At 53.9% G+C, this 17,183-nt stretch overlaps 1 protein-coding gene across 2 annotated transcripts in view; it reads left to right on the top strand.

Moving 5' to 3' along the window:
* The window catches only part of ADAMTS2 (ADAM metallopeptidase with thrombospondin type 1 motif 2), a 256,584-nt gene that overhangs the window by 146,639 nt on the left and 92,762 nt on the right, over window positions 1-17,183 (top strand). For both annotated transcript variants that reach the window (XM_028534523.2, XM_036032769.1), the window contains exon 5: window positions 12,085-12,168. In XM_028534523.2, the coding sequence (XP_028390324.1) occupies window positions 12,085-12,168 (84 nt within the window). The remainder of the gene's footprint in view (window positions 1-12,084; window positions 12,169-17,183) is intronic.

The raw sequence follows: 17,183 nt of genomic DNA, 5'->3' as shown, positions 1-17,183 counted from the left end.
TCCTGGAGAAACCAAAGGCCTGGCCGTACTGCTCCTGGGCCTCACTGTCCACCAAAGCCCCGAGCTGCCGGGATGAGCTGCCAGCTACTTGTGCCCCTTGTACCCGGCAGGCGGACGACTGTGGTCGATGCAGCCACCCCTGAGGGCAGCCCCTGCTCCCAGGAGGCTTGCCCGAGGCTGCCAAGGTCACAGGACAGAGGTGAAGGGTCTTTCCCGAAGTTCCACTTCTTTGGACAGCAAGCATTTTAAACCACAATGTTACATTAAAGTACCTTGGTCATATCCCTGAGTCAAAGCAAAAGTCACATGAATTCCTCAAGATGTACTGGAAACTTGAAAGCAGAGTTGCCAAAACTACTGCCTGAGGGCCAAATCCGGCCCTTCCCCTCATCTTGGAAATAAACTTTCTCTGGCACGCAGCAGTGGGCTCATCCAGGCGCGGCCCTACTGCCTCTGTGTGCTGTTTGCAAATTCACATGCAAAATAACTCTGCATGTCACGGTCCCTGGCAAGAGGTGGCCCCAGGAGACAAGCTTCTCTTTGCCCCATTCAGCTCCTCCCAGCCCCTACAACTGGGCACCGCTTTCCATCAGGAGATCCAACCATTTGGCGTCTCTGAGCCAAAAAAAAACAAGAGTCATCTGGGGCCACACATTAAATACATTATGAAATGTAATCAGCAAAAAAAAAAAATTCTCACAATGTTTTAAGTAAATGTGTGATTTTGTGTGGGGCCTCACTCACAGCCATCCTGGGCTGTGGGCCACAGGTTGGACACCCTGCTGAAGGCCATTATAGGGACCTTGCACTTGAGCTGAGCTCTACCCTCTCCCTGCTCAGACCCTAGCCCAACCCCACCTGCTCCTCAGCCTTGCCCCCAGTGGGCCTGTGAAGTCACTGTGGGGATGCTTTTCAAAGCAATCAGATGAGCAGGAGGAGCAGGTTTCTAGGCAGAAGAGCCCTCTCTCCCCCATAACTGTTTGTGTTCTGGAAGAGCTCTGAGCGCCTAAGGCGCCTCACTTGCTGAGGGTCGCCACTCCTTTGGCCCAGTAAGAACTCGGCAACCCAAGCACCTTCTGAATTTCCGGAGCTCAGGCCGTGCCCTCAGACCCGTCTGAGCTTAGAAACAGGTCTCTGGAACTTCTGGCCAAGACAGAGGCGTAGGTAGACACACTGTGCCTCCTCCCACAACCAAAATAAGGACAATAATCTAGAAACAAAATAACAACGAGTACTGACAGAAAATTAAACTGTATGGAAGTTTGACAACCAAGGAATTAAAATAGACACATTCATCCAGACTGGTAGGAGGGGAGGAATCAGGTGGCAGGGCAGAGAGGGTCTAGGCAAAAAAAGCAGTGGCTAGCGGACCCTGGGTGCACAAGGCAGCAGCAGGAACCTGCGAGGACCAGCGGTTCCTTGCTGGAACCTTGCGGAACCAGCAAGGCAGGGGATTGTGGAGGGGCAGTGTGTACAAGGTGGCTTGCAGACTGGGCAGTCCCACATTCGTGCGCAGATAAACCAGGCCAAACTGGGGAGCAAGACAGACCGCACAACCCAGGGTCCCATCTCAGAGAAATAAAGCCCCCAAACACCAATGGAAAACACCTATGGAGGCTGAGGTGCCAGGAGAGACTTCCAGCCTCACAGGAGAGTTCGCTGGAGAGACCCACAGGGTCCTAGAATGTACACAAACCCACCCACACAGGAATCAGCACTAGAAGGGCCCAGTTTGCTTAGGGGAAGTGGCAGAAGTGACGGAAATCCAGCAGAGAGCAGAGCAAGCACCATTGTTCCCTCTTGGACCCCTCCCCCACATACAGAGTCATAACCCAGTGACTGGGTTGACCCGCCTTGGTGAACACCTAAGGCTCCACCCCTCACTCTGTAACAGGCACATCAAGATAAAAAAAAAAATGGCCCAAATGAAAGAACAGATTACAGCTCCAGAACAAATACAACTAAATGACGAAGAGATAGTCAACCTATCAGATGCACAGTTCAAAGTACTGGCGATCAGGACGCTCACAGAATTGGTTGAATTTGGTCGCAAATTAGATGAAAAAAGGAAGGCTATACTAAGTGAAATAAAGGAAAATGTACAGGGAATCAATAGTGATGAGAAGGAAACTGGGACTCACATCAATAGAGTCAACCAGACGGAAGAAAGAAACAACCAACCAAAAAAGAATGAAGAGACAAGAATTCAAAAAAAAAAAAAGGAGAGGCTTAGGAACCTCCAGGACACCTTTAAACGTTCCAGCATCCGAATTATAGGGGTACCAGAAGGAGAAGAGGAAGAGCAACAAGTGGAAAGGTTATTTGAACAAATAACAAAGGAGAACTTCCCCAATCTGGCAAAGGAAATAGACTTCCAGGAAGTCCAGGAAGCTCAGAGAGTCCCAAAGAAGTTGGACCCAAGGAAGAACACACCAAGGCACATCCTAATTACATTAGCCAAGAGTAAAATGAAGGAGAGGATCCTAGAAGCAGCAAGAGATAAGGAGACAGTTACCTACAAAGGAGTTCCCATCAGACTGTCAGCTGATTTCTCAAAAGAGATCTTGCAGGCAAGAAGGGGCTGGGAAGAAGTATTCCAAGTCATAAAAGGCAAGGACCTACATCCAAGATTGCTCTATCCAGCAAAGCTTTCATTTAGAATGGAAGGGCAGATAAAGTGCTTCCCAGATAAGGTCAAGTTAAAGGAGTTCATCATCACCAAATCCTTATGTTATGAAATGTTAAAGGGACTTATCTAAGAAAAAGAAGGTAAAAAACATGTATGGTAAAATGACAACAAATTCACAATTATTAACAACCATACCTAAAACAAAAACAAAAACAAACTAAGCAAACAACTAGAACAGGAACAGAACCACAGAAATGGAGATCACATGGAGGGTTATCAACAGAGAGTGGGAGGGGTAGAGAGAGGGAAAGGTACAGAGAATAAGTAGCATAGATGGTAGGTAGAAAATAGATAGGGGGAGGGCAAGAATAGTATGGGAAATGTAGAAGCTAAAGAACTTATGACACATGGACATGATCTAAAGGGGGGGAATGTGGGTAGGAAGGGTTGTAGGGTGGAGGGGAGTGAAGGGGGAAAATGGGACAACTGTAATAGCATAACTAAAATATATTTAAGAAAAAGAAACAGGTCTCTGTACAGTATGTTCTGAAACAGTGTTTGTCGAATGAATGGTTTTTGTCTATGCCAGGACTCAGATTTTTTCCTCTTTTCTTTTCTAATTTAATCCAGAAGTTGGCCCGGGCTTCCCAAAGCCTTGCCAGGGTTTGCAAACAACAGAGGCATGCCGTCTCCATTCGTCAGCAGCTTGCAGGAATGTTGGGGCCATGTGGTGACGGTGGGCAGGCTGCATGGGGTGAGGGCGACAGGAATGTTTTCTGCTAGTCCTGGGGCAGGGCGGGGGGCTCTCATGTACCAGCCACAGGGAGACGCAGCCCCAAGTCCTGTTCACATGTCTCTGGCTGTGGTGCCTGGGACAGAGACAAGCATCTCTGAAACTGGACACAACCCTTGGCGCCTTCAGTTTCAGGGAATCCAGCTCAGCTTCTGGGCAAGGGGGACACATTTGGGTTTGGGCCTGACCTTCGCACAGCGGGAGAGGGGACGGGACAGGGAGCAGAGGCTCCCTCGTCACACACAGCTCCCCAGCCCCAGGGCCTGCTGGTACCATGGGCCCAGGGCATGCCTGTGCTGTTCCTGCACCTTGTGCGTGTCCCCATGCACTGCCCGGAAATAGGGCTGGCAGGGCCCATGGTGTGTGAGGCTGCCACACTGCTTAGGAAAGGGTGGTCCTCTCAGGTGCTAGTGGGAGCCAGGCAGGAGGCAGGGCCGGGGGCCAGAGTGGCTGTGGGCAGTGTGGAGTGTGAGCACTGCAGTGGCTGAGGCACCATGCCCTGCAGCACCCCCACCCCGTGCTCACTCACTGTGGTCATGTAGGAGTAAGCAGGCCCCATGTTGCTGGCTCTTTTTTTCCATGAGGAGTTGGAAGTCCAATTTTTATAGGAAATCAAATTATTTTTTAATGTCAGCAAATTGAAATGAAGACCTCACACAGCACAAGGGAACCAGAGTGCAGCTGCAGGCAAGTCTGGCCCATCAGTGGGGGCGGGGGGTGTTCCTTCTGGCCTGGGCAAGAGGGGGCCTTTGTCTGCCCGCAGTGCGCTGGGATGGGGCAGTTGTTCCACCCCCCGGGGCTGTTCTGAGCATGACTGCAGTTAGACACCAGAAAGGTGCTCACCGCAGTGCTGGGTGCATGGAGGATGTCTCACAGATGTGAGCTATCCCTGATCACGTGTTAGTGCATTGGGCACCCCAGATCCCTGGTGTAAACTGGCCACTTTCGGGGCTCTGGGTGTAGAAATGAGCTGTCGTGTGCCTGTGCTCAGAGGGCTCGGAGCCCGGGAGAATCGGGGAGCAGGGCAGGATCGAGCACTCACACCTCGGTTAACACTTGGATTAATCACAAAGATACGGGGCCTTGAGGGGGGTCTGGGAAGGGCACCCCTAACGCAGGAGGCCCCTGGAGTGTGTTGGTGCTGCTGCAGGGGCAGGACGGCCTGTGTGAACACCCAGTGGCATCTCCGCAGCACCATGCCTGGCCGGCCTCTGGAGGGCAGGGTGCTGTGGTCAAGGCAACACATGAGGTCAGCACAGCCTCCTGTGAGGCCAGGGGCCCCAGGACCCACTGTGATACTACATGAGCAGAGGGCCGAGGCTGTTTTGGGGTCCTGAAAGAGAAACACCTGTATTCAGGAGTTTGGGGCTCATGGCTTCTGTCATCAGAAATGCCTCTGCACAGGGCCTGAGGAGTCTGAGTGCTCACAGCTGGCCCCGCGTGGGGAGGAGCTTAGAAGCTGTCTCTACGTGGTCCCAGTGGCCCTGCAAGGCTCTTGTCCCTGGGTGGGGTCACCGAAGCTCAGAGAGGATGATGGCATGACTCAGGTGAGGAAGATAGGATTTCTGTGCCTGTGGAAAGTCAGACCCCCCTCAGGGACGCAGCCCAGACGACGTCCTGTCCCCACTCTTCTGGCTGAAGAGAGAATACTCCTGAACTCCTGAGGAAGGCCACCCTCAGGTGTGTTCTTTCCTTGGCTTCTCTGACTCCCGACAGCACTTGGGGACACTTGCCTACCCCCCACTCTGCTTCCTGTATGGTTCTGTGACTCCTGGTTTTCCCCTTGGCTCTTCTGTCCACAGTGTCTTCCTAGCCTCTCTAAGGTTCATTCACCTGCTCCGTCTCTCATCCACTCAGTATGTGTCTACAGAGTGCCCTCCACATGCCGGACAATACGCAAGTGTTGGGAGGGTGGTGGACAGTGAGACTGGGGTCCTGCCTGCGTGGAGCCCATTCCAGTGGTGTGGGTTGACACCAGTGATGATAAGGAAAATGGAGATGGTTCTGAGGGGTGTACCACATTGTCCTTACCTCTGCCTCTACCTCCCTCTACTCCCCCCATGCCCCTGCCCCCTACGGAAGGCCTCCTGACACCTAAGAAGGACACTCAGCCTCCCTGGGGGAGCTGGTGGCTGTCAGAGTGGGTGTGGGCATCCCTGTGAACCAGGAGGGCCAGGCAGCAGACCTCCTCAGTGACAGCTGGAGGCAGCTGCAGAGCTTGTGCCATGCAGACTCCAGCAGGAGGTGACAGCTGAGCCAGAACAGCAGGGACTGTCACAGCATGGGCTGCTGTCTGGTCTGGTGTGTCTGTAACTCCTCCTGCACCTGTTGCTGAGCTGTAATCCAGCAACCCTGGGGTCCTGCTCCCTGCTGGGGGCCCCTGCCAGTGTGTCTCTCTCGGAAGGGTTAGGGGTTCACAGGAGGCAGCATACATTCAGTGTGAGGCTTCAGGACTGCATCTATCTGATGTGCATGTTCAATTATCTGGCCAACGGCCTGGCACATAATAGATGTTGATTAAACATCTTTTGAATAAGTAACTGAATAAATGAAGCCCCATAAAGTGGTTATGGTCCCAGAGACTCCCCTGAAGAAACAGACTCTGCCCCTGCATGGAACCCAGTCCCAGGAGCCTCAGGGGCACCCTTGTGCTTCCCCTCTCATACCCAGGGCCTTTCTCCATCACAGAGGCTAGGGGTTTGCAGATCTGGCCCCAGGGGCTGGTGGCTATAATTGCAGCATGTTTCCTACATCGCTCTCCAGAGCCTTTGCCCCGATTCCCACTCATGCTCATGAGCAAGTTTCTCAATCTTTCCGAGCCTCAGTTTCCCCAGTGGTGAAACAGGTATAATGATGCTCCCTGGCAGAGTGTGGGAAGTTAAGGACGTGAGACCTAATACAGGTCTTGGAAGGTCAGAGCTGACCATTGAGGTGCTACCGTCATTCCTTTGTGTGTGTGACATCTGCCCAGCAGCTGTTGTCCTCGAGAAGCTTGGCTCCCCTGGGGACACTTGCCTGCCTGAAGTAGGGCAGAAAGGAGGACAAGGGCCCTGGCAGCCCTTCAGCAGCGCCCTCTGCTGGGCTGGGGAGGAGGTAAGCCTCCAGCTGGCTCCAACAGCAGCACCACTGCCATTCTGGGCAGAGGGCGTCATGCCCTCAGAGGGTTCCTGGGTGCGAGGCATGGGGTGGGGCAAGCTTGGGGGTTCAGGACATGGAGGCCTCTGAAGGACCAAGCTGGCCAGCAGGAGTGGCTGTTGGGGCACTTGGGAGCCAACCAGGGTCCGGGCCCTGAGGAGGCTCCCAGCCCCGGGAGCACAGGTCTGGTGAATGGAGGGGCAGGTGGCGATCTGACAAATGAGGATATGAGATCGCTGGCCCTGTGGAGGGTGGCCTGGAGGGAGCAGTGTCTGCATTAGCATCACGGCCCCCGAGACTGTTCCTGCCCCGGCCCCCACCCCGCTCAGGACACACAGCATGTGGGGACAGGCAGTCCTGAGACCCCTCCCCATGACAGCCTGGCTCTAGGGGTTACAGGCTCCCCGTGGCCTTTCAGACTCAGAGTAATCTACGGGGCACTCAGGCCCCCTCCCTCAGGTCTGGACTCCTATCTCCTCCACATCTGTCCCCTGTGCCACGCTTCTGGTGCCTGTTTTGAGCTGGGGAGCAGTGCAGGGGGGGAAGGTTGGGGGTCAGGGGCTGCTCAGGAGGACAGATCCCATGCCACCATGCTCACCCCTTGCTCTCACTTCCAGCAAGGCAAAGGTCCCCACAGTGTCCGGCCAGGGATCAGCAGGCAAGGCCACCTGAGGCTCCCAAGTGCCCCTGGGAATGCTAACCCTGGAGTCTCCTACCTGTGCAGGGCACAGGTGGGAGTCGGAGCTGGTCTGGCTTCCTCAGTCTTTTCTGGGTGGACACCTGCTGGGCAGGGTCTCTCCTTTTTTCCTCACCACTTGGGGACCCTGGGACCCTAGAGACCGTGAGGAGTCTGGCCTGACTCTTCATCATCTTTTCCGTGGGCATGGGGGACAGGTCTGGCTTCAGGCTGTTCACTTGGGCTGCTCAAGTGCACTGGGCCCTGGATGGTCGAGGTTGGGTCCGGTGCCCTATGATCTGTCCACTCTGTAGCCACTCTCAGTCCCAGGCCTGCGATGTCCACCCTGCCCACACAGCTGGTGCATCTGGAGCCCACACACCCCTCTGGGCCTGGGAGCCAGGCTGCTCCTGGGCCTGCTCACTGATCTCACTCCTCTTGGCACCACTCTGGACGTGGACTCTGCTCATGCTATGTGGCTCAGCTTAGGGTCTGGGTGGGAAGCAGGGCCCATAGCCCTCGGATCTGTTTGACCTTAAAGGGGTGAGGGAGCCACAGCAAGGGTGGGGGCCACAACCTTGAGCCTGACTTCCCACTCTGCTCAGCCACCTCCCCTCCCCTTCTCAGTCAACTGGGGCACATCTGCTCCACCATCCCTGTCCCTGGGGCTTCCCAGGTGCTAGGACACTGTCCTAGTGATACATGCAGCCCTCTCTCTCTCCTTGGGTGGAAATGCTGGTGGAACAGCAGAAGAATATGAGCTACAGGAGGAATGAACATCACTGGTGAGGTGTTGGCTGTGCCCTGTTGGACTCTGGTCAGAGATCACACCTCAGGGCTGGAGCTTGCACCCCACAAGTTCTGAGGCTTATGGGGGAGAGGAGGGTGGCTGTGGCCTGCCTGAAGCCCTGCTTGTTGCGGGGACCCAGGGCTGGGCCTGGGCTCTGTGGCTGGGGCACTGGGCTCACAGCTGCACAGGGCAAGAGGCAGCTCTTGCACAGAGAAGGGTGGCTTTCCATTGTCACACAGAGCCAGTCCCAGCTCGGTGCCTAGTCCAGAGCAGAAACTTGACCGCATCTTTTAACAAGCAAAAGGTTCATTATAAGGTATTTCCCCAAATGAGAGAGTCCTTGGCCGCCGTCCATGAAGGAAGGGCTGCCGCAGTGAACATTTTCTCCCAGGTTTCAAGATTCCTGGAGCAATTTCTCAGACCAGGCTCAGGGACGCTGTCCCAGCCTGCCAGCCCGCTGCAGCCTGGCTGAGGAGAGCAGCTGCCCAGCACTCAGGACTCGGGGCAGGCTCGAGGCACTGGGCCCTCACGTGAGGTCTAGATCACTGCAGGGCCTCAGGGGCCCACTGCTGTCACACACTTGGCCCATTTCCTATTGGTCCATGTCTCCAAAGTTACCCCCTCCTTCGTTTATGTAAAACTCTTTACTGACCACCTACTGTGTGCTGGACACTGCTGGGGACACAGCAGAGAGCAAGGAGGAGAGGCACCTCCTGTTCCAAGTAACTGTCAAGTCTGGGAGCAGCTCCTTCAGCGGGCATTCCAGGTGCTTTGAGCAGGGGACAGTGATGGGGGAGGGAAAATGAAGAGCCAGAGGGCACAGCAAGTGCAAAGGCCCTGGGGTAGGGAGGGCTCTCCCCATGCCGGGAGCCCAGGTCTGGCCAGGCCCACCTGACAAGAAGCAGCATGGTTTTGATTTTATCCCAGTTGCAGTGGAAGGGCTTTAGGGTAGGGGTAGGAGATTAAACAGGGCAGTAACTGCCCCCCTCCTTTGAAATGCATTTATTATTTGGACTTTGTTTCTTTGAATGCTCTTCAGATATTTCAAGAATCCAGGGGCTGGAGGGGAGAAGAGGGAATTCCAGGCATGAGCCTTTGCACAGCAGCCAGAGAGCTGCCAGGTTTCATGAAGGCGGAGCTGTGAGACTGAGGGCTCTTGGAGGAAAGCGGCGGAAGTGGATCACAGAGAAGCCAGCCAGGCCTGCCCAGAAGGGGCTGAACAGCCTGCTCCTGGGGCACTGGGGAGCCCTTGAGTGTCTCGGGCGGAGGAAGGAGGTCAGATCTGCTGTCCCACTGAGAACCTAGGACAGGTCTGTTGTCACTGAGCTGGGGGTCAGTGCATGGTGGGATGGACATTTACACAGCAAGCTCAAACATGGGGAAAACCCAACTTCATTTACTTCTAACTGCGGCTTCCCTCACCACAGCACAGAAGGAAAAGTGTACCCTGGCCCGTGAGAGGGGTTCAGGCTTTTCCCATTTGAAAGCTGTTAGGGGGATAACTCAGGTCAGAACTTGAGCTTGACTTCATGCTGGTCATAGTCAGCTCTGGCCACTCTAACTAAACACCATAGGCTAGGTGGCTTAAACAGCACACAATTGCAGTGTACGCTGTGGAGGCTGGAGGTCCAGCTGGTTGGTTCCTGGTGAGGGCTCTCATCCTGCAGACAGCCACCTTCTTGCCACGTCCTCACACGGCAGAGAGAGAGAGACAGAGAGAGAGAGAGACAGAGACAGCTCTCTGGCATCTCTTCCTATAAGGGCATTAATCCCACCAGGGGATCCCCACCCTCATGGTCTCACCTAACCCTGATCACCTCCCACCATTACACTGGTGGTTGGGGTTTCAACATATGAATTTGGGGACATAGTTCAGTCCACAGTAGGGCCGTTTGTCACTTTTCCCTCTTCCCTCTGCATAGGGATGCACACATAGCGCAGCCCCCCGTACACGTCTGTCCCAGCCTGCTCTGGGCAGTGGCCCTCCAGGATGCAGACCTGTGGTTTGGGTCCCTCAGAGTTTGTTCTCTCTGCTGCAGACTCCCCTCCTGCTGGCCAGTGCCCTGGGGCTCTTTGAGACCCAGCTCTGGCCCCAACCATCCTGCTCACTGTCCCTGGATCACCTCCCACCCTGACATAGCTGGAAGCTTGGCTACCCTTGCAGGCCTCTTGCTTCTGAAGCTTCTCGTGCCTCCATTGCTGCTCTCTGAAGCCAACCCCCAAATGTGAGCCAGTCCCCCAGTGGGCACAGCGGTTCAAGCTCTCCCTGCCATCATCTCCTCAAAGATCAAGGCCGGTTTTTTTGCCATCCCCAGCCTCCCCTATCCCCCTTCCCACCCCTCCTGCTGCCAAGCGCCCTCCCTGTGCCACTGCCTTCTTTATTTCTGCGCCATGACTTTCAGCCAAGCTCCCGGAGCCAAATTGGCCAGTTTTGCTGGTAATAGATAAAGCGACTACTTTGAAGACAAAAAAACCATTTCTCTCTTAAGAAAAACTGGGTTTTAGAGCTATTGTCTTGCTGTGGACTAAAATGTCTAGTTTGACCCTCAAAGCTGGGCCAGATGGCCAGTGTTTTAGGGGCGTGCACCCTGCCCCTGAGACCTCGGGGCCTGCGGCAACCCGAGCAACAGCAGTGACAAGTAGGGCATTTCACCATTTTCACCACATCCCTTCTCACACATGTGCAGAGTCAGTCCTCAGCAGATCTGTGCGGTGGGGACTGCCACCTTGTTTCACAGAGAGGAAGCTAAGGTATGAGTGGGTTTGACAATCAGCCGTTCCTTCCCAGGGGTGGGGCCAGAACAGAATTTGATCTGTCAGTACGTGATTTTCCTTGTTAACCCTCAGGTTTCCCAAAGGGTCTTCCTGCTCTGTATAGGAAGCTGTTATCATTGCTCAGACAGAGACTGCAAGTTGGGGTTGGGAGCAGGTACAGTGCTGCCCTGAGACAGCGAAGTGGCTCCACCCTCTCAGGGCGCCATCAGCAGCCCCTGGGCCCCGAGTGCACTCAGGGGTGCAGACAGTTCAGTCCCCCACTCAGCGACAGCCTGAGTGGGTGGGTTCTTTCAGGGTTCTGAGCACTGGCTGGGAGCTGCTGGGGACACTCAGGGAAGGTACAGGGGACTGCAGCTTACCATCGTGGGGGACACAGAGACCTGGAGAACAATGGACCCAGCGCTCACTGAGGAGCACATCAGACTTGGGAGGCCCTTCAGAGAGCAAGCGACTGGAGGTCAGGCTGCCTGGAGCAGAGGTTTGCTCAGCCAGCACAGGAGGTGGCAGCGAGGGGCCGCCCAGGCAGAGCCCTGAGAGTGTGTGCAGCAGGGTCTGTGTCAGATGAACCTGTGGGAAAACCGGCCGACGTTTGCACAAGGCTGTGCTGGCTATGCTGTGGGGATTGGGGTCCCTCCCCTTTCTTATGCTGTGACCCCCTTGGCATCTAGTGAAGCCCATGAACACCTGCTCAGAATAATGTTCTTCAATGCAAAAAATAAAATACGTGAGACTAAGCCAGCGGTAGATTACAAAGGAAGCCAATGACATGAGCTGCAGAGTGCCAACAGAGCACAGAAATCACCTCTATACTGGCTGATGTCCCTTCTTCACCAACACAGTCAGATCTGGTGCTGGGTCTGCACAGACCCCTTCCAAACAGTGACAAGTGGTGGTGACTGATTTCTGGCGCTGGCAGTGCTGGCCCTGTCCCTGCCTCTGGATTGTATAGAGCCTCAGGTCACTCTGAAGGAAAGGCTATGTGCAGTTAAGGGCCCAATGCCAACAGAGGAGCAGTGTCCCAGGCCGCAGGCTCCAGGTGGAGAGTACCTGGGCTGGCAGGAGGGCGCCAAGAAGTGGTGGCCATCATCCTGCAGCAGTAGTGGCTGCGAGGCAGGTGGCACAGAGGAAGGAAGGGCTGGGCTGCCAGCAAAGGTGATGCCTGGTGTAAACTGGGGACAAGGGATAAGTGTGGGCTGGGTGGGTGGTGATGTAATTGGCAAAGAAAGCCAGGACTGGTCTTTGGGCCTGAGAGTCCCACTGACAACATCTCCCTGGTGGTCTTTCAGGTCAATGAAATCTACCACGACGAGTCCTTGGGAGCCCACATCAACGTGGTGCTGGTGAGGATAATCCTGCTGAGCCACGGGAAGGTGAGTGAGCCCGGGCACTGGGGTGCTCTGAAGGTGTCTGCATATGCCTGAACAGCCCTGCCTCTGCCCTTGCCCATGCTTCCTGCAAGACACAGCGAACCTGTGAGTCACCCCCAGCTTCCTACTCCACTGGCACCCCTTGTTTTCAGATCTGGGCTTTGTTATTTCCTGGTGTGGTGAGGCGAACAGATCCAGCGGTGACTGCTGTGGGGAAGCTGGTCCACTCCTCACAGATCTGGCCCCGATGGGCCCCACAGGGAAACACCAGGGCTGGTCAGGGATAGGCAGAGGAAGGGGCCACAGGTGAGAGAGCCTTACTGTGGTCTCTGCAGGAAGCTGTGGGTGAGCAGAAATGGACTGTCCACTCTGAACAGTTTCGGCAGGCTGTGGACTATGGTGCTGGTGCTTGGCCCCGGGCTGGTCAGGGCAGGGAAGGGGGCCCAGAGTGTGAGACGCTGAGGAAGGAGCTGTTGAGGCTGGACTCCAGATGGCTTGGTTTGCATCTGAGAAGCACGCTCCACAGTGAGCTGTTCACTGTCTCGAGGATGTGGCTCACCCTGGGAGGGCAGTTCCTCCAGGGTCAGCAAGGTCCCAGCTGTCAGAGCATCCGGAATACCATTGCACGTGCTCACTCCAACTCCTGTTCACGTCTTTATCCTTTGCCTACCTCCTCCCCAACAGCACAGCCTCCCCCACACCAGGGCATCTTGCCCTCCCCACCTCCTCCCACCGTCAAACTTGGATCTGCCTCTCCCAGCAACATGCACAGGTCAGTGCACATTTTGTTCATTGGAACAGAGGAAGAGAGAGCCCCCCCACCCTGTGACGGGAGGTGGAAGAGAAGGGATTGCCCGGCAAGGAGAGATGTGAGGAAAGAAGATGCCCGAGGTGCCTGCCAGCTGGGACTGAGCATGTGCCTGTGCCAGGCAGCTCAGAGGCAGAGACACACATCACCTCGCTCAATGCCAGGACCAATGGGGAGGGCATAGTGCCAATCCCCACTCCACAGAGGGGACACTGCAGCTTAGCGCAGTGCAGCACATGCTCAGCACGGGTGAGTGGCCAGAGGCATTGGACTCCTGGGAGGTTGGACTTCCAGCCCTGGCACCTGAATTCTAGCATCCATGGTCCACCTCATCAGTGTGCTGAAAATCAAATCATAATAAGATCAAGACCCTCAGGTGTGGTCATGATGTGACAAAATTCTACTGCCCACAGCTTACAGGACCACAGTATCAAAAGGGCCATGAAGAGCTTGTTTGTTGCGGTGACTCCCAGGAATAGGGACCTTGACCCCCTGCGTTTGCCCTGGAAAGCGTGTCTCTGAGGGAGGGGAGCAGCCCCGGCCAGGGGCTGACCCTTGCAGATGCCAGGAGAGCATAGGGTTTGCCAGGTCACAGGATAAGCAGGAGCTGGTGGAAACTCAGGCCTTTCACACATTACATTTTAACAGGCACACAACTTTCAAATGATATCAGGAATAAAGTTCAATTAGTGGTAACATAACTTCTTCCTTGGCCCACAGAAAGAATCTATACTTTCATTTTGAGGGATCATAGGACACTCAGAAATGACACAAGCCCTTTAGGTCCTAAAGAAAATTGGGGTGAATGTGAAAGAGCACATGCTGTCCAGGCTCTGTTCTCTGATTCAGCGCCCCAAAGCCAGGGGCAGGAGAGGGCTGTGTCAGTGGGAGTTCCAACTCCTTTGAAAACCAAAACCAGCTCTCAGGAAGGCAGTGAGCACTGCAGCCGAGCATTTGGAGGGCTGAGGAGCATAGCACCCCTCGAACAGGAGGCGGCACGCAGGTGTTTCCCAAGAGGAGCAGGCCAGCAGGACCTCAAGGTCACCTGGCAGGCAGCACAGCGAGTCTGAGCACAGCCCCACAGCCCAAACCACAGCCTAGGACAGCGGAACCAAGGAAAGCATACAGAAAAAGCAGAAATCAATACACTAGAAACTGGAAAGAAGCAATAGAATCAATCAAGAAGAGAGCCTCAGAAAAGGCAAACCTCGCACACGTGTTGTCTGGAAGCAAGAGAGAGGACACCAGACACGAGGGTGCATCCTCCTGCGGTGACATCAGGGGCTTCCGTGGGCAGAAGCGGGAGCAGCAGCACTCTGGCACAGGCTGCAGGTGGAGCCCCATGAGGGCCTTCTCCCCACTCACTGTGCAGCCCCCTGGGGGCCCGCAGGGGCGGCTGGTGCACGCCTTCCCCCACAGGTGGAAGGCCAGGGAGCTGTGCAAGGGCTTGGTCCTGTGTCCAGGCTCATGGTGATGCACTGGGCACACAGACCCAGGGAAGGTCAGCCAGGGGTGGGCCCAGCCCAGCCACTCAGTCCAGCCTCCATTTACAGGCAGTGGCCTTTGGAAGGAATGTCCTTTGGGCTTTTCCCCTGTCCCCAGTGGAATAGCCATCCCCATGTTCCCTCTTCCCTCTTACTCCTCCTTCTCCCCAGGTCTGGTCCTTCTACCCCTTCCAGTCCCAGCCTGGGGCCCTGCCATCAGGACCCCCCGTGTCTGAGGAATTCTCAGGCCTTCGGAATGAGCCTTGGGCACCTCTTTCTGCCACTGGATACAAAGAATGGGAAACTTCAGGTCCTGGGGTACAGAGGGAGAAGGACCGCTCATTGGTCTGGGCACCAGGGGCAATTGCATTTCCCCCAGGTTGCCCCACATTGATTGAAAAGAAAAATCCGGAAGTAGTGCACGGCTCATTACTCAGCAGTGCTGACAGAGCTTTGGCCCCCACCTGTCTGTGTCCCTCACAGCATCGGTCACTCAGCTCAGAGCTGCATTATCTGAGCTGCTCCTGGCCCTTTCTGTGGTCACTTGTCCCTCCCAGAGCCAGTTCTCCTTGCAGTTCTTTGTCCTTAACTGTGGCCACAGGCTGACATTTGGGGAAGAGAGTCAAACCAGGGGTGAGCATATCAGGGACTCTCCCTGTTTGTAGGGGTCTGGTTTTGTTCTGTTTGTTTGTTTTTAGATTCCACATATAAGTGAAAGCACAAAACATCTGTCTTTCTGTGTCTGACTAATTTCACTTAGCATAATACAGCAAGGATGTGGGGAAGAGGGAACCCTCGTGCACTGTTGGTAGGACTGCAAATTGGTGCAGCCAGTATTGAAAACAGTGTGAAGATTTCTCAAAAAACTAAAAATAGAACTGTCATGTGACCCAGCAATCCCATTCTGGATATGTATCCAAAAAAATACCAAAACACTAATCTGTAAGGATATACGCACCCCGATTTGCATTTCTTCTATGTGCAGACCTGGTGGGTGGGGGCCATGGCTTTGGAGGGGGTGGCTGCCACGGGAGGGAGGCCGTGGGGGCTGTGCAGAGACCATGGGCACAGGGGCAGGGACAGGAGGACAGATTGAAGGGCACTTCAGGGGCCTGACCAGGAGCTCATGTGTGCTGAGTGGGTGATGGTGGAGAGGTGATGTGTCCCTGCCTCGGGGCACATAGTGCACGGTGCTGAGGTGGGAAGTGGGCTGTGAGGGAGAAGGCAGTGAGTTCAGCTACACTGGCTGAGTTCACAGTGCCTGGTGCATCGCAGGGGGCGGCCAGGGAGAGGTTGGCACCGGGATCTGCAGCTGGAGGGAAGGTCAGCACTGCTTTTGAAGCCAAGGGCAGGGGTATGGGGAAGTGAGCCACATCAGGGGAGCAGGCGGGGGGTGGGTGTAGCACTGAGGAAGAGCTCTGGACACAGCAGGCTGAGGCAGAGCAAGGGGCTGAGAAGGGATCTCCTGTTTTTTTGTTTTAAATCTGAAAATTAGTAACAAATGGTAACATGACAACCCAAATTTTTCAAAGGCAGAAAAAGAATCTAGTGCCTCTAAAAGTGTTGTGCATAGTTAATTCTTACAATATTCATAGATGTTTACACGGGAAAATAGAGGGGTTCCATAGTCAAGTAAGTCTGAGAAATGCCTGCAAAACAAAGCAAAACAGAATCACTGACAGCAAATTACTCAGACTTTACTCTGGACAAGGATGGGGAAGCCCCAAGACCTGGGTCAGATGCAGAGCTTCTCAGAGTCCTGCAGAGCTTGCTGAGGGAAATGCTGCCCTGGGGACAGTCATGGCAACACCGAAACACTGACACCAAGACGAGACACATGACTTGGTGACCAAGGTCCTGGAAATTCCAGACAGGAATCATTTCAGTCAAATGACGTGAAACCAATGCTGGAAAAGAGCCTATAAAATTAGAATTGTTTGCTCATATGTATGTGCCTGGAAAATCCAAAAGAATCCATTATAAAGCTTATAGAGCTTATAATAAAGGACCTCAGTGGCATGGCCAAATAAAAGATAATTATAAAAAAATTAGCAATTTCTTTGTGAACCCAGAACACCCTGGTAGCAGGGAGAATAAGGAAAGTTCCCTTCACAATAGTAACAAAATGTAAAATACCTGGAACTGTCCTAACAAGACAATGCAGGGCCAGTGGGAAGACAATTGCACATTGTTAATGACAGGGAAAAAAATAAATGTAAAAAAAGGGATATGTGCTGTGCCTTATGGGAAGACTGAGCAAAGATGTGGATTTTTCCCAGACTAATAATTGGGATTTTGATTTAATGATTCTAAGGTTCATCTAGAAACAGTCAGGATGGCTGAGAAAGCCTTGAGACAACCCAAATTTTTCAAAGGCAGAAAAAGAATCTAGTGTCTCTAAAAGTGTTGTGCATAGCTAATTCTTACAATATTCATAGATGTTTACACGGGAAAATAGAGGGGTTCCATAGTCAAGTAAGTCTGAGAAATGCCTGCAAAACAAAGCAAAACAGAATCACTGACAGCAAATTACTCAGATTTTACTCTGGACAAGGATGGGGAAGCCCCAAGACCTGGGGCTTTTTATTTGATTGGCTTGAGAGCCAATCAAATAAAAAGGGATTTCCTTCAAACATCTTGTAAAGTGAAAATATTAAAATCATACTGTATTTGTGCATGTATTAACAGATCAATTGAGTAAAAAATATAGCTCTTGAAACACCCCT

The sequence above is a fragment of the Phyllostomus discolor genome, chromosome 8 (assembly GCF_004126475.2).
Source record: "Phyllostomus discolor isolate MPI-MPIP mPhyDis1 chromosome 8, mPhyDis1.pri.v3, whole genome shotgun sequence".
NCBI classification, from domain to species: domain Eukaryota; kingdom Metazoa; phylum Chordata; class Mammalia; order Chiroptera; family Phyllostomidae; genus Phyllostomus; species Phyllostomus discolor.
This window is presented reverse-complemented; position numbering and strand designations above follow the sequence as displayed.